Raw genomic sequence first — 14,060 nt, 5'->3', positions numbered from 1 at the left:
CTCTAGGAAGAATTCAAAGGCAGAGAGAAAAATTTTAATGGGAAGACGGGAAAATTTGTGTGAAATTTTTGTTTAGACCAAAAAAGATCCTAGTTCAAGATTTTGCAAAAAGAAAGTGAAGCTTTCTTTTAACATACAAGCTCTTTTATTGAAAGTATTCACCATATTTTATAATTTTGAGGTGCATGCTTCACATTTTAGCACCTCTGAAGTTGGAATATGTCTTAAAATTATTGATGCACTATTATCGTTTTATTGCCATTTTTTTCACTGTTATATAAAATGGCATATCTCACAGTTAGTGGCATCTTAAGGAAGTATAAAAGTAGTAGGCTTAAAACATCTTCTTTGGGTTACATGGACTCTAGATTTTTTTCCCCCCAGTACTGGGGACAGTGGCATTTTACTACTGAGCCTTTTTATTTTTTTATTTTGAGACAGGGTCTCAATGAGTTGCTGAGGCTGGCCTCAAACTTCTGATCTTCTTGCATCAGCCTTCAAAGTAGCTGCAATTACAGGCACTTATTACTACACCTGGTAGACATGTGTTTTTACTGAGAAATCTAATGTTAAATTCATTTCCTCCCAGTTTCCCCTCTTAGAATTATCTCTGTGGCTTAAAGTAACTAGAAACATAAATGGCAGAGAATTTATTATTTTAACACACATCAGCAGGCCCATAATCTCTGGAGGCCACAACTTCATCATCATTCCTTATGGCTGTTGTGTTTAAACTGACCCCAGAAGTAATTAATATGAAAATAAACAAGTTTTGAGTCTCCTCTTCTCTCACATAAAGTATTATATTATAAAACTTACCTGGTGGGTTTCAGACTGCATCTTGTATCTACAGCACTAGATCACAGGAGTTGGTTGTAGCTCCTAGCTGTCCAATTGCAATCTGATCACTCTTTAGATATCATAGTGTTGGTGGATGGTGGTGATTCTACCTAAACCAGGTTTTCAGCACTTACAGTCCCAATATGTGATGTTGCATCATGAGGTGGAATATATGTCACCATGCTCCATGCCATATAAGCAAGAGCACTGGCAGGTATTTTGTTCTCTATGATAATCTTTTCCTGTAGAATTGGTTTCTTAGAACTAGAAAAGGAAATGCCCAGAGCAACACAAGAAGTTCTGATACCTCATGGAGCCAGCACCTTTAAACTTTCTAATATTTTTGCATCTGATCTGCATTTCATTTGACAACAATCTGAGAACCCAAACTTATTGTATGCTTAAAGAGATTTCTTTTTTTTAAAATTTGTATTTATATTTTTTAGTCATACATGACAGTAGAATGCATTTTGATATATAATAAATACATGGAATGTACATACATCAATCATATTGTCTATTCTATTCTGCTGCCCTTCCTATCCTCCCTACTCCTCCCCTCCTCCCATCCTTTCTCTCTATCCAATCTAATGTGACACACTTTTTTTTTCTTTTTCTCATTACAACATCATATATGTATTCTGTATAACAATGAGGTTCTCCTTCCATCTTCTGTGCAACTCCCCTTCTCCCTCTTTTTCCCTCCCACCTCTCTTCCCTATTTAGTGGTAGTCTTCTTCTCATGCTCTTCCACCCTATCCCATTTTGAGTCACCCCCCTTATATCAGAAAAGACATTCGGCATTTGTTTTTTAGGGATTGGCTAACTTCACTTAGCATAATCCGCTCTAATGCCATCCATCTGCCTGCAAATGCCATGATTTTATTATTTTTTTAGTGCTGAGTAATATTCCATTGTGTATAAATGACACATTTTTAATCCATTCATCTAGTGAAGGACATCTAGGTTGGTTCCACATTCTAGCTATTATGAATTAAACATTGATGTGGCTGTGTCCCTGTAGTATGCTCTTCTTAGGTCTTTTGGGTATAGTCCAAGAAGGGGAATAGCTGGGTCAAATGGTGGTTCCATCCCCAGCTTTCCAAGGAATCTCCATTCTGATTTCCAAATTGGCTGCACCAATTTGCAGTCCCACCAGCAATATATGAGTGTACCTCCTCCCCCTCCCCTATCCTTGCCAGCACTTATTGTTGTTTGACTTCCTAATGGCTGCCATTCTTATTGGAGTGAGATGGTATCTTAGAGTAGTTTTAATTTGCATTTCTCTGATTACTAGAGATGGTGAGCATTTTTTCGTGTATTTGTTGATTGATTGTATATCCTCTTCTGAGAAGTTTCTGTTCAAGTCCTTGTTGATTGGGTTATTTGCTTTTTTTGTTGTTTAACTTTTTGAGTTCTTTGTATACTCTAGAGATTAGAGCTCTATCTGATGTTTGAGGGGTAAAAATTTGTTCCCAGGACGTAGGCTCTCTATTCACCTCGCATATTACTTCTCTTGCTGAGAAAAAACTTTTTAGTTTGAATTCGTCCCAGTTGTTTGATTCTTGGTTTTAACTCTTGTGCTATAGGTGTCTTATTAAGAAATTTGGGGCCTGCCCCCACATGATGAAGATTAGGACCAACTTTATCTTCTATTAGATGCAGAGTCTCTGGTCTGATTCCTAGCTCCTTGATCCATTTTGAGTTGACTTTTGTGCATGGTGAGAGAAAGGAATTCAATTTCATTTTGTTGCATATGGATTTCCAGTTCTCCCAGCACCATTTGTTGAATTATTTTGAAACCCTAAACTCTAATAAAATAGAGGATAGTGAAGGCATCGATAAATTCCTTAAGGCATATGAGCTACCCAGATTGAGTCAGGGTGATATAAACAACCTAAACAGACCAATATCAATTGAGGAAATAGAAGAAGCCATCAAAAGACTACCAACTAAGAAAAGCCCAGGACCAGACGGATATACACAGAGTTTTACAAGAACTTTAAAGAAGAACTAATACCAATACTCTACAATCTATTTCAGGAGATAGAAAAAGAGGGAGTACTTCCAAATTCATTCTATGAGGCCACTATCACCCTGATTCCCAAACCAGATAAAGACACCTCAAAGAAAGAAAACTACAGACCAATATCCCTAATGAATATAGATGCAAAAAACCTCAATAAAATTCTGGAAAATCAGATACAAAAACATAGCAAAAAGATCGTGCACCATGACCAAGTGGGATTCATCCCTGGGATGCAAGGCTGGTTCAATATACAGAAATCAATAAATGTAATTCACCACATCAATAGACTTAAAGATAAGAACCATATGATCATCTCGATAGATGCAGAAAAAGCATTCGACAAAATACAGCATCCCTTTATGTTCAAAACTCTAGAAAAATTAGGGATAACAGGAAATTACCTCAAAATGGTAAAAGCTATATACGCTAAGCCTCAGGCCAGTATCATTCTAAATGGAGAAAAATTGAAGGCATTTCCTTTAAAATCTGGAACAAGACAGGGATGCCCTTTCTCACCACTTCTATTCAACATAGTTCTTGAAACACGGCCAGAGCAATTAGACAGATGAAAGAAATTAAAGGCATAAATATAGGAAAAGAAGAACTTAAATTAGCACTATTTGCTGATGACATGATCCTATATCTAGCAGACCCAAAAAATTCAACCAAGAAACTTCTAGAACTAGTAAATGAATTCAGCAAAGTGGCAGGATATAAAATCAATACCAATAAATCAAAGGCATTCCTGTATATCAGTGACAAATTCTCTGAAATGGAAATGAGGACAACTACTCCATTCACAATATCCTCAAAAAAAATAAAATACCTGGGAATCAACTTAACAAAAGAGGTGAAAGAGCTATACAATGAAAACTACAGAACCCTGAAGAAAGAAATAGAAAAAGACCTTAGAAGATGGAAGGATTTACCTTGCTCATGGATTGGTAGAATTAATATTATTAAGATGGCCATACTACCAAAAGCACTTTACAGATTCAATGCAATTCCCATCAAAATCCCAATGACATTCCTTGCAGAAATAGAAAAAGCAATCATGAAATTCATCTGGAAAAACAAGAGACCCAGAATAGCTAAAGTAATTCTAAGCAGGAAGAGTGAAATTGGTGGTATCGCGACTCCAGATTTTAAACTATACTATAGAGCAATAGTAACAAAAACAGCATGGTACTGGCACCAAAACAGGCTGGTAGACCAATGGTACAAAATAGAGGACACAGAGACAAATCCACAAAATTACTTCTACCTTATATTAGACAAAGGTGCTAAAACCATGCAGTGGAGAAAGGATAGCATCTTAAAGAGATTTCTTAACTGCTTTCCTTTCCTGTAGATTAAAGGATAAAAGTCCTGCTTACTATCACAATCATCAAGATAAGTTCACATGTTCCCTTTTGGTTCCCAACTTTGAGATGAACTTGGAGGCTTCTTTTTATCCTTAGCATAATTCTTTTCTAGCTGCTGTTATTGACAATAGTGACCATTTTTAATACTATTGTACTTCAATGATTGCAGCTTCATAGCAAGACTTTAGTATTCATTAAAATCAACAAACAAGTAAAAAAATATTTAGGAATTTATATTAAATAAAGGCGTTTGTTTATGATTTCTTTGGAGATTAGAGGTGGCAGGAGAAAGGTATTTGCCTTATGAGGCCCTTATGGAAAAAAATACATTTTCACATCAGTTAGTATGAAGGAACACTCTTGATGTGGTCTGAGATGATTATAATGATACATTTAGAGTAAATATTCTTTTGTTTTTAATGACTAGATTCTTAGAACTAGTTGATCTTGCTGTCCCCTTGTACAATATTGTTTTTCCCTTTGTGAGTAACCTTATTACAAAAAAAAAAAAAAAAAAAACTTGAAAGTTTCAAATCAGTTCAGGTTAGATTATTTGATGTTAATAATATCAGGCTCTAGTGCCTGTCAGAGTAGCATCATCACTTAATTTTGCTACCTATCCACCCAATTTTAGCACCAGAGAATAATTATAAGAGGACAATTTTAAGTGGCAAATATGGCAAGTTTGTATTGTTACAGAGTTCATTTAAAATGATAGGAAAAATGAGAGGGTTTCATGTTCCTATCTAGAAACCATTCTGCTCTTTTTTTTTTTTTCCTTATGAAGTGGGCCAGATGGAGAATATATCTCCAGGACAAATCATTGATGAGCCTATCCGTCCAGTCAACATTCCCAGGAAAGAAAAAGATTTCCAAGGAATGCTGGAATACAAGAAGGAAGATGAGCAAAAGCTTGTTAAGAACCTGATTCTAGGTAAGTATTCTCTACATGGGATAAAAGCTCTTTCTAGTATGTGTGGCAGTGGTGGGAAGACTAATCAATCATTTTTAAGTATTCAACACTGAAGTTTCTTTAGTCATAATTACATGCTGTACATTGCAGTGCTGCTACAGCATCTTGACTACCCTATGCTTTGTTAGTCAAACTGCAGGGACAAGTGCTTAGGACCTAACTGTAAGGATCTCTTGAGGCCCGGCCTTCTCAGTCCTATGGGCACATTAGAATCACCAACAAACTTTAGAAAAGTATTGATGGTCCCTCTAACTTAAGCCAATTAAATTAAAATCTGTAGGAAATAGAGCCTGGCCATGTCTAGTACTTTTAAAATAGCCTCTCAAGGGATTCTTACAGTTGAATACCTATAGGCCTTTTAGGTTTCTGAATTTCTGTTTTTCCTTACTTCCCTGGAAAGTTTTATATCTAAATATGTTGAGGACAACAGTTTAGTAATAAAGAAGAAACAAAAGAATTAAGATAAAGATTACAGTAAAGGAAGGACAGGGTAGGACAAATGAGAAGGGAGTCCAGAAGCATTATAGAGAGCATCAGGCCTTGGGTGTGAGCCTTCTGGCTCTGTGAGAAGACAGTTCAGGGGCTGGTGGTAAACAAGGAAAGAGTACACACACCCATGAGTTGTGAACTGAAAAAACTTAAAACTGCTCCGTCAGCATTTGTACAGCATTCTACCACCCAACTGCCAGGGTGACAGCAGTGTGATTGGCAGTTATATTTGATTTAACATTCTTCAGGTTCATGGCATTAAACTCAGAACTATATATAGGTACAGAGGTACTTCAGTTTCAACATGATCTTCATTTAGCAAAAATGTTCAAGAGGTCATTGTTTGGGGGGTATAAAAAAGAATAAAGAATGAAGGAAGGTGTGTTGTTTTATATAAAATTTGTCAGGAAACATTTTTTTGATAAGGTAATCTTTGGACATAGGCTAAAGGAAGTAAGAGAGCTGATATCTGAGTAAAGAACCTTAGAGGCAGAAAAAAATAGTAAGTTTATAGGCCTTGGGGTGGGAGCAGGCCAGGTATATTCAGCCAACAGTAAGGAAATGCATTTGACTGAAGCAGGTAATCCAGGGCTTGGGAAGAGGAACAGGGCCAGATCATGTGGACTACATGAGGATTTCAGATTTTATAAATGGGTGAGATGAGAAGCTGCCTGGAGGATTCTTGAACAAGAGTTAGACAATCTTACCTATATTTTTTAAAAGAAATACTGTAGTTGATATATAGAAAATATACTGTGGGGCAAAGGGTGCACCAAGGAGACCAAGTAAGAATCTCTTATAGCAAATCGAGAAGAGATAATGGTGGTCTAGCTAGTTACTGTAATACCTAGTTACTATAGTGCAAAGGAGTTTGGACTCTGGGTATATTTTTTAGGGAGAGCCAGCAGGATCCATTGGTGGATTAGGTATGTATTATGAGAAAAGAAAGGAGCCAAAGAGATGAGGAGGTTTATAACCTGAGATACTGGAAGATTGGAGCTGCCATTTCCAAACACTGAAAGAGCAGGTTTATCAGAGAACCAGGAGCTTGGTTTGGGAGAGGTTCAGTTTGACATATCTAAGGAGAGATATCAAGAAGGCAGTTGATACATAAGACTGGAGTTCAAGGGAAGAGTCAGGGCAGGACATATAAATATTAGATAGACATGTCCCCACTCTCAAGAATTTCTCCTCTCAACGATTTGTTAAAATACTCTTTTTTTGCTGGACATGATGGCTCATGCCTATAATCCCAGCAATTTGGGAATCTGAGGCAGGGGGATTGAAAGTTCAAGGCCAGCCCCTACAATGTAGCAAGACCCCACCCCCAACTCCCTTCCACCAAGCAACTTAGCAAGACCCCATCTCAAAATAGGAAATTAAAAGTACTGGGGTCATAGCTCAGTGGTAAAGTGATCCTGGGTTCAATTCCCAGTACAAAAAAAAATTTTTTTTTAAATCTGATTTACCCTGATTGATTGAACTTTATATGACTGTGCTTTTATATCTGGCAAAGCATGCTTTACAGAGACTTTCAATGTAGTATAATTTTACATTTTTTTTCATTTTCCAGAACTAAAACCACGGGGTGTAGCAGTCAATTTGATTCCAGGGCTACCAGCATATATTCTGTTTATGTGCGTTCGACATGCCGATTACCTGAATGATGATCAGAAAGTAAGGTCATTACTAACGTCAACAATTAACAGCATCAAAAAAGTATTGAAGGTGAGCTCAAGTTCAACAAAATTCTCATGATGAATGTTCATGATGACAGTCTATGCAGACATGCTTTTTCTTCCATGGACTTGGGCAAAGTTGCTAGTTCTTTTCCAGTGTTAACTAAAAACTTGCAGTTTAGGAAACATTCTTCCTTGCAACCTCTCTGTATACTTTCTTTTAGAACATGACTCAAATTGGATATGTAGCAAAATTAATTTGATATAATTGCATTTATTTGGGGAGTAAATTTAATCTCTTCATGGACAGAAATAGTCTGTTTTAAGATTATACTTGGAACTAAATTAAAAATATTCAGTGGAGAAGGGATAGGTAGGTAGGTAGGTAGATAGATAGATAGATAGATAGATAGATAGATAGATAGGATAATGCTAATGTTAAAATGGACGTTCAATAATACATGGCTTGTTCATATGAAAACAAGTCTGATAAAGCATTAAAATATTTTCTTCCAACTTTTGTACCCATTATTCTCCAACTCACCCCATAATTCTTCTTGTTACCTAAAATGCCTGCTTCCATGTGAAAAGCAACATAAGATGCTAATCAGAGAAGACAGACTTGGAAGAGGCAGCAGCATTACATAACCAAGCAGAAAGCCCTACATAACTCAGTAATCTCTGAGTCACCTTGCATAATCCTCCTCTTGACTGTAGAGAAACAACGATCATCATACTTAGTTTTAACTTAGTGTTTCTATGAGGAATTGACATAATGTGCTCCAGGTGCTTTGCCTTCTGATTATCTAACTTAATGAGGATGAAGATAAGTAAGTAGTTAACAGTGGATTCTCTCAACTCTAAGATGCCTTTCTTGAACTTTAATTGTGGTACAATATATATATATATATATATATATATATATATATATATATATATATAAAAAAACAAAAAATTTACCATATTAACCATTTATAAGTGTATAGTTATGTGGCAGTAAGTGTATTCACAGTGTGTACAACCATCAACAGCATCCATTTGTAGAACTGTCTCATCTTCCCCAACTAAAACTCTGCACCCATTAAACACTAACTCTCTGTTCCTCTCCACCCTGCACCCCCTGATCATGAACTTCTGAAAAATTCTGGTTCTTAGTCTCTATTCTGCAGATATTCTATGAATATCCGCTGAAATGTGGAGTTTCTGAAGACTTAACTTTTAAAAACTGATTGATGTTTTCCTGAATATAACTCATTTGATTTTTTACATATTGGTGCTATATTGCACTTCCACTACAAGTTTTGCCACTTAAGTTAACTCCTAATTAGACAAAAGCAAAGTTTTCCCTCAACCTTGCAAGAAGGCATTTATTTATTGTGCCACGTTGTTTAAAGATTAGAAAGGAGTGGGTACTAGAACAAAATATCCTTTTGATGCCATTTAAAATTGTGGTACATGTGTCTCACATCTGGTTTTGATTTTAGCAACTGTTTTTTTTCACATGGGCTCTGAAGCAGCATAACTAGCCAAGGACATATGGAGAATCCGTACAGTTTTTAGCTCTTAGATCATTTATTTCTAGTAAATCAAAATCTGCAAGTGTCATTGCATTCATCTTGTCTTCTCTGTGAGACAGTCAGATAATATTGATTTATTATTTAATTTTGACCAAACATGATATTTTCACCTAAAAATATTGTTTTTGGCAAGCTAGATCTAGTAACTTCTTGAGTACAGAATTAGCATTCAATTATAAATTTTTTAAGTTTCCAAAGAAGTTTAAGTTTCTTATTTTGAAGTATTGAATATAGGATATTTGATGTTAATGAAAATAAAAGTCCCCTTTAGTGTTCATGCTGAAAGAAATGGTATGTATTGAGTTAATTTTTTTTAAAGTAGCTTAGCAAAGACTGCAGCCCAGTAATGAGAAAAAATGCTGAATTATTTCTGTAATGAAGTCTTCTCAAGTTTTAACCAATTGCATCTGGTAATTCTCCACTCCCAGTGGAGAGTGGGGATTCTGGTAATTCTTTGGTATAGGTGCAGTTACACGCTTTATCTTGAGGTTGTTCCAAGGATCTCTGCAGTTTTACTTGTCTAAATATCAGCAGAGACAACCTAGACAAGAGCTTCAGTGTCCCTGTTCCACCAGTCAACCTGAGGCCAGCTTTACTCTTGAATTTGTACTGATGGTCTTTCTCAGCTCAGCCCAGAGCCTTTATTAGCAGCAGTTGTCATGCAGGTTTTTTGCAAGACTTAAAATAGTTTTTGGTCAAACCTTCACTCAAGCCATAAGATGATTTTTTGTGTTTGGGAGTATCATAAAATTTTATGCACTTTTGGTACTCTTCCTAATATTGGAAGATTATTGTAGCTAGCTAGATCTTTCAGATATTTACCTTATGGTAAATTGAAGACCAGAACCTAATAGTCCTGTTTCAGCTAAAAAGACAAATTATGATTTCCATCGTCTGAGATTTCTTTCTTAAAGTCTTTTCAGAAAAATATTCTCCAAAAAGTTAAGGGTTTTAGTTTGTTTTGCACTTGATTGAGGAAATAATTTTATTACGTAAAGAAATGATTCGGTCTGGGGTTGTAGCTCAGTGCTCATCTTGCATGTGTTAGGCACTGAGTTCAATCCTCAACACCACATAAAAATGAATAAATAAAATAAAGGTATTTAAAAAAAGAAGAAATGCTTCTATGAGAAATCTGTCTTTCCCTGTGATATATCCTACTCCAAGTACACTTTTACTACATAAAGCTACAACCAAAGACCAAAGGCAGGTGTTCTCATATAACTTTTAAGAACCTAGGCTTTGAGATATAGTAGAAAAGTTATTAGAATTTAACATTTTTAAAAAAGAACTCTTAAATTAAAAGCATAGCTATTTAGTGCTGGACAGCTGTCCCAGGTAAACTATTGTAGTTTTTCTGTGTATCATTTTCTGGAAAAAGGTATAGGCAAATATTGATAGTTCTGTGACTTTCCATATCCAAACTAGTTAATGGTTTTGTTTGTAGAGTTATAGAACTTCTGAGTATGGCTACTCCTCAGCCCCTGAAAAACACCCAGACTCTTTTTCAGGCACAGTGACTCTCTTTTCCTTCCTTCCACTCTTTCCCATCCCTGGTGAAGAGCCAACCAGCTTCACCCTCTCTGTAATGCGCAGTGCAGGATTTTTCCCACCATTTCCCTGGTTCACTGCTCAGACATTTTATTTTATTCTTGAAAAGATTTTTTAGCTAAGTTGGGTGAGTGCTTCAGACTCTTTTTCATATTCTTTTTTTTGAATCAAATTCATATTCTTTATCATAAAATTTGTCATTCTCTTTTGTGCCTTTAGTTTTTTCTGATTTTTTTTTCCTTAACCCCAACGGAAGTGAGTTCAAATCAGCTGTGGGTTGAATTTTTTACTGCATAAAAGAATACTAACATCGACTAAATGGGAATACTTTTTCTAATAGCAAGAAAAGTAACAAACAGCCAATGAACCTATGGTTTATATTCTGCTAGCAATGATGTAAGGCTGCAATGTGATTTATTTATTTTTGTAATAGTTCATGATGGTAACTAAGAGAAATAGGCCTTCTGGTGTCTGTTCAATTTTTTTCAGTTGTTATTTCTCTAAGGAAAAGACAAATTTAGACTTATTCTCTTTTTCAGAAAAGAGGTGATGATTTTGAAACTGTCTCCTTCTGGCTCTCTAACACATGCCGATTTTTGCACTGTTTGAAGCAGTACAGTGGAGAAGAGGTGAGAAAATCTTGCTTATAAAACCAGCATGCTATTCTTTCTTATTGTTTTTAAGGAAAAATTTTAAAGTGAAAAATATTTAAACATATGTTAATTCCAAAACTCAAATTCAAAGATGGCTTGCGAATTCATCTTTTTGTTTAATGTTCATTACCTACCAAACAGTGAATTGAGGAATGACATCGTTTCTTCACTGTTAGAGTTTAAATTATGAGAAAGCACAACAAAAATAAAATAAACCTCAGTCAATGAATATTATCATAAATGAATCTTTTTGCCAGTACATTGAAGCGAACTGTCAAGAGCTAATATTGGAATACTGAATTATTTAGAAATTTGTCAGTTTTGGCTTGCTACTGGTGATTGGGGACAAAATATAATCTAAGATAATGTGTATTTTGTTTTCTGTTTGTTTGTTGTATAGGTATTGAACCCAGGGTGCTTTACCACTGAACTACATCCTTAGCCTTTCTTATTTTTTATTTTGAGATAGGATTTCATTAGGTTGCCTAGGCCTCCATTAATTGCTGGGACTAGCCTTGAACTCCCAATCCTCCTGCCTCCACCTCCCAATCACTGGGATTATAGGCATGTGCCACCATGCCCTGCTCTCATGTGTCTTTTGATCTGTATAAAAATCTATATTACTTTTGTTTGTACTGATGTGTTCTTTAGTTGTTTGATAAACTTCAAAATATCTTACAATTATGTAAAATAATAATTTTTATTAATAATATTATCTCTTTATTATATTAATATATATTTTTATATATTAATACATTTTATTATTTAGTATATATCTGACAGCACTCAGTATATTTATGTTATTTAATTTTTATAACATATTTGCATGGTAGGAATCAAAAACCCAGTTTTACAGATGAAAAAAACTGAAATGTTGCCTAAGTCTGGGATTCTGGGACAGCCTACCTCTTCAAGCCTGTACCCCTAGCCCACTGTCCTCTACACCTCCCCATCCTTTGCAGAAGGGCAGGCAGAAAAACTGACCAGTAACACCCAGAGGCAAAGGACTGTCCTCAAAAATGATGGCAAATATAAAGATAAGCAAGACACCTGAGAACATGGAACCGACATAAGAATCCCCCAGAAAGTGCTGGGCATGTTGATGCATGCCTGTAATCCCAGCAGCTCGAGGTGAGACAGGAGGATCACAAGTTCAAAGCCAGCCTTAGCAATTTAGCAAGGCCCTAAGCAACTCAGTGAGACCCTACCTCTAAATAAAAAAATATACAAAATAGTGCTGGAGATATGGCTCAGTGGTTGAGTACCCCTGAGTTCAATCCCCAGTACCCACCTCCAGAAAGGCCATTAACTATGACCTGTCCATCCCCTCTTTTAGACCATGTCCTTAAATTAGTTATCGGAAGGTAGATACTTGACTAAGGGCAGAATCCATCAAGTAAACAATTGCCTTTATTAAGCAATATCAAGTGAGCAGCATGTTCGGATGCAAAAATAACTGCAAAAACGACCTGTTTGTATAGTTAACTTTTCTTTTTAACAGCTACCACCAAAACATTTCATTCTAATCTCTGACTAAAAATAATGTGGATACCATGAAATATAATGAAAGGAAAATTTTTGTTATTTACCAGTCTCTGTAGAAATTGGTCCATTTCAAGATTATAGAGGCCCTATGGGTGTAGTTTTTATGAATAGGACTGTATTTAGTGAGCTGAAGTTAAGAAATTAGTACTTTAAGATAATTTAGTGTTTAGCAGTAAACCTGCTATTTCATAAATGAAACCTCATTCATTTTTTTTTAGTTAAATTCTCCCACTTATTTCATTGACATTGCTATTAGAATGGCTTAAATGCTGGGTTGCCAACTGTATCTATTATTCAAAAGCTTGTAAGAAGTGGAAGGAAGAAATGATAAAAGCAAACAAGCACATACCAGCAACTGAATGATTATCCTGGAATTTTTGTGTGGGATAAATGGAAACCCTTGGGAGAGAGAAGAAAGAGCATAAAGATGCTCACCAAACTGGAGATAGTGAGGCAGACAGAAGAGGTGCTTGACCTCATGTGTATCATTAACTTTTCTTTATGACTCTAGGGCTTCATGAAGCATAATACCTCTCGCCAAAATGAACACTGCCTCACCAATTTTGACTTGGCTGAGTATCGGCAGGTGCTGAGTGACTTGGCCATTCAGATTTACCAACAGCTTGTACGGGTATTAGAGAACATCCTTCAACCAATGATTGGTAAGGCCAGACATCACTGAACATCACAGTCTGTCTATCTCATCAATGAGTGACTGCCAGTGGCACATATTTCAGGGCATAAATTAATGTGGAGAACATAAACAGCCCTAAAATTATCTGAGGAATCCCGGAACTCCAGCCATGGCTACCTGGCATACTACAGAAATTCATTTTTCCACATGATCAAAACAGTGGATCTGGATCCCATTCTTAATGTGTAATGCTTTTCTCTTCTGATTGTCATATTCCTTATAACCAGAAATAGACCTTATCTCTTGTTCAGTTTTCTATAATGCTTCAAACTTTGGACTATGGCGCTACTGCACAGGGCTTCCTAGGGGCCCTCGCCTAAAAACAAGGAGGCTGGGGAAGGTTTGAACTTTGCCTAATAATCTACAGTGAAATGACTGAGAAGGTACTATGTCAACAAGAACATGACCCATAGGTTTGTCTCAGACACTCCAAGCTGAGTTGTACATCTGGACATTTTAACGGCAATTTTAAAGGCTTACGGTGGTTTCTCAGCTGAGTTGCTTGTGTGTGTGTGTGTGTGTGTGTGTATTCAGCTCAATGTGTGATTCCATGTACCTCTCTTTATCAATGTGTACTCATTCTGGGTGTTTATTTATATATTGTACTATCTGTGTTTCTTTGGAATGTGTAGCAGGTAGGAACAGAATTTAGGAGTCAAGCTACTA

At 36.0% G+C, this 14,060-nt stretch overlaps 1 protein-coding gene across 1 annotated transcript in view; it reads left to right on the top strand.

Annotated features, from left to right (window-relative positions):
* Window positions 1-14,060, top strand: part of Myo5a (myosin VA) — a 216,094-nt gene that overhangs the window by 181,227 nt on the left and 20,807 nt on the right. The window contains exons 34-37 of the mRNA XM_026391361.2: window positions 5,021-5,167; window positions 7,269-7,423; window positions 11,042-11,131; window positions 13,212-13,362. Of these exons, the coding sequence (XP_026247146.2) occupies window positions 5,021-5,167; window positions 7,269-7,423; window positions 11,042-11,131; window positions 13,212-13,362 (543 nt within the window). The remainder of the gene's footprint in view (window positions 1-5,020; window positions 5,168-7,268; window positions 7,424-11,041; window positions 11,132-13,211; window positions 13,363-14,060) is intronic.

The sequence above is a fragment of the Urocitellus parryii genome, chromosome 6 (genome assembly GCF_045843805.1).
Source record: "Urocitellus parryii isolate mUroPar1 chromosome 6, mUroPar1.hap1, whole genome shotgun sequence".
Classification (NCBI taxonomy): Eukaryota; Metazoa; Chordata; class Mammalia; order Rodentia; family Sciuridae; genus Urocitellus; species Urocitellus parryii.
Note: the sequence above shows the minus strand (reverse complement) of the source record. Positions and strands in the feature narration are given on the sequence as shown.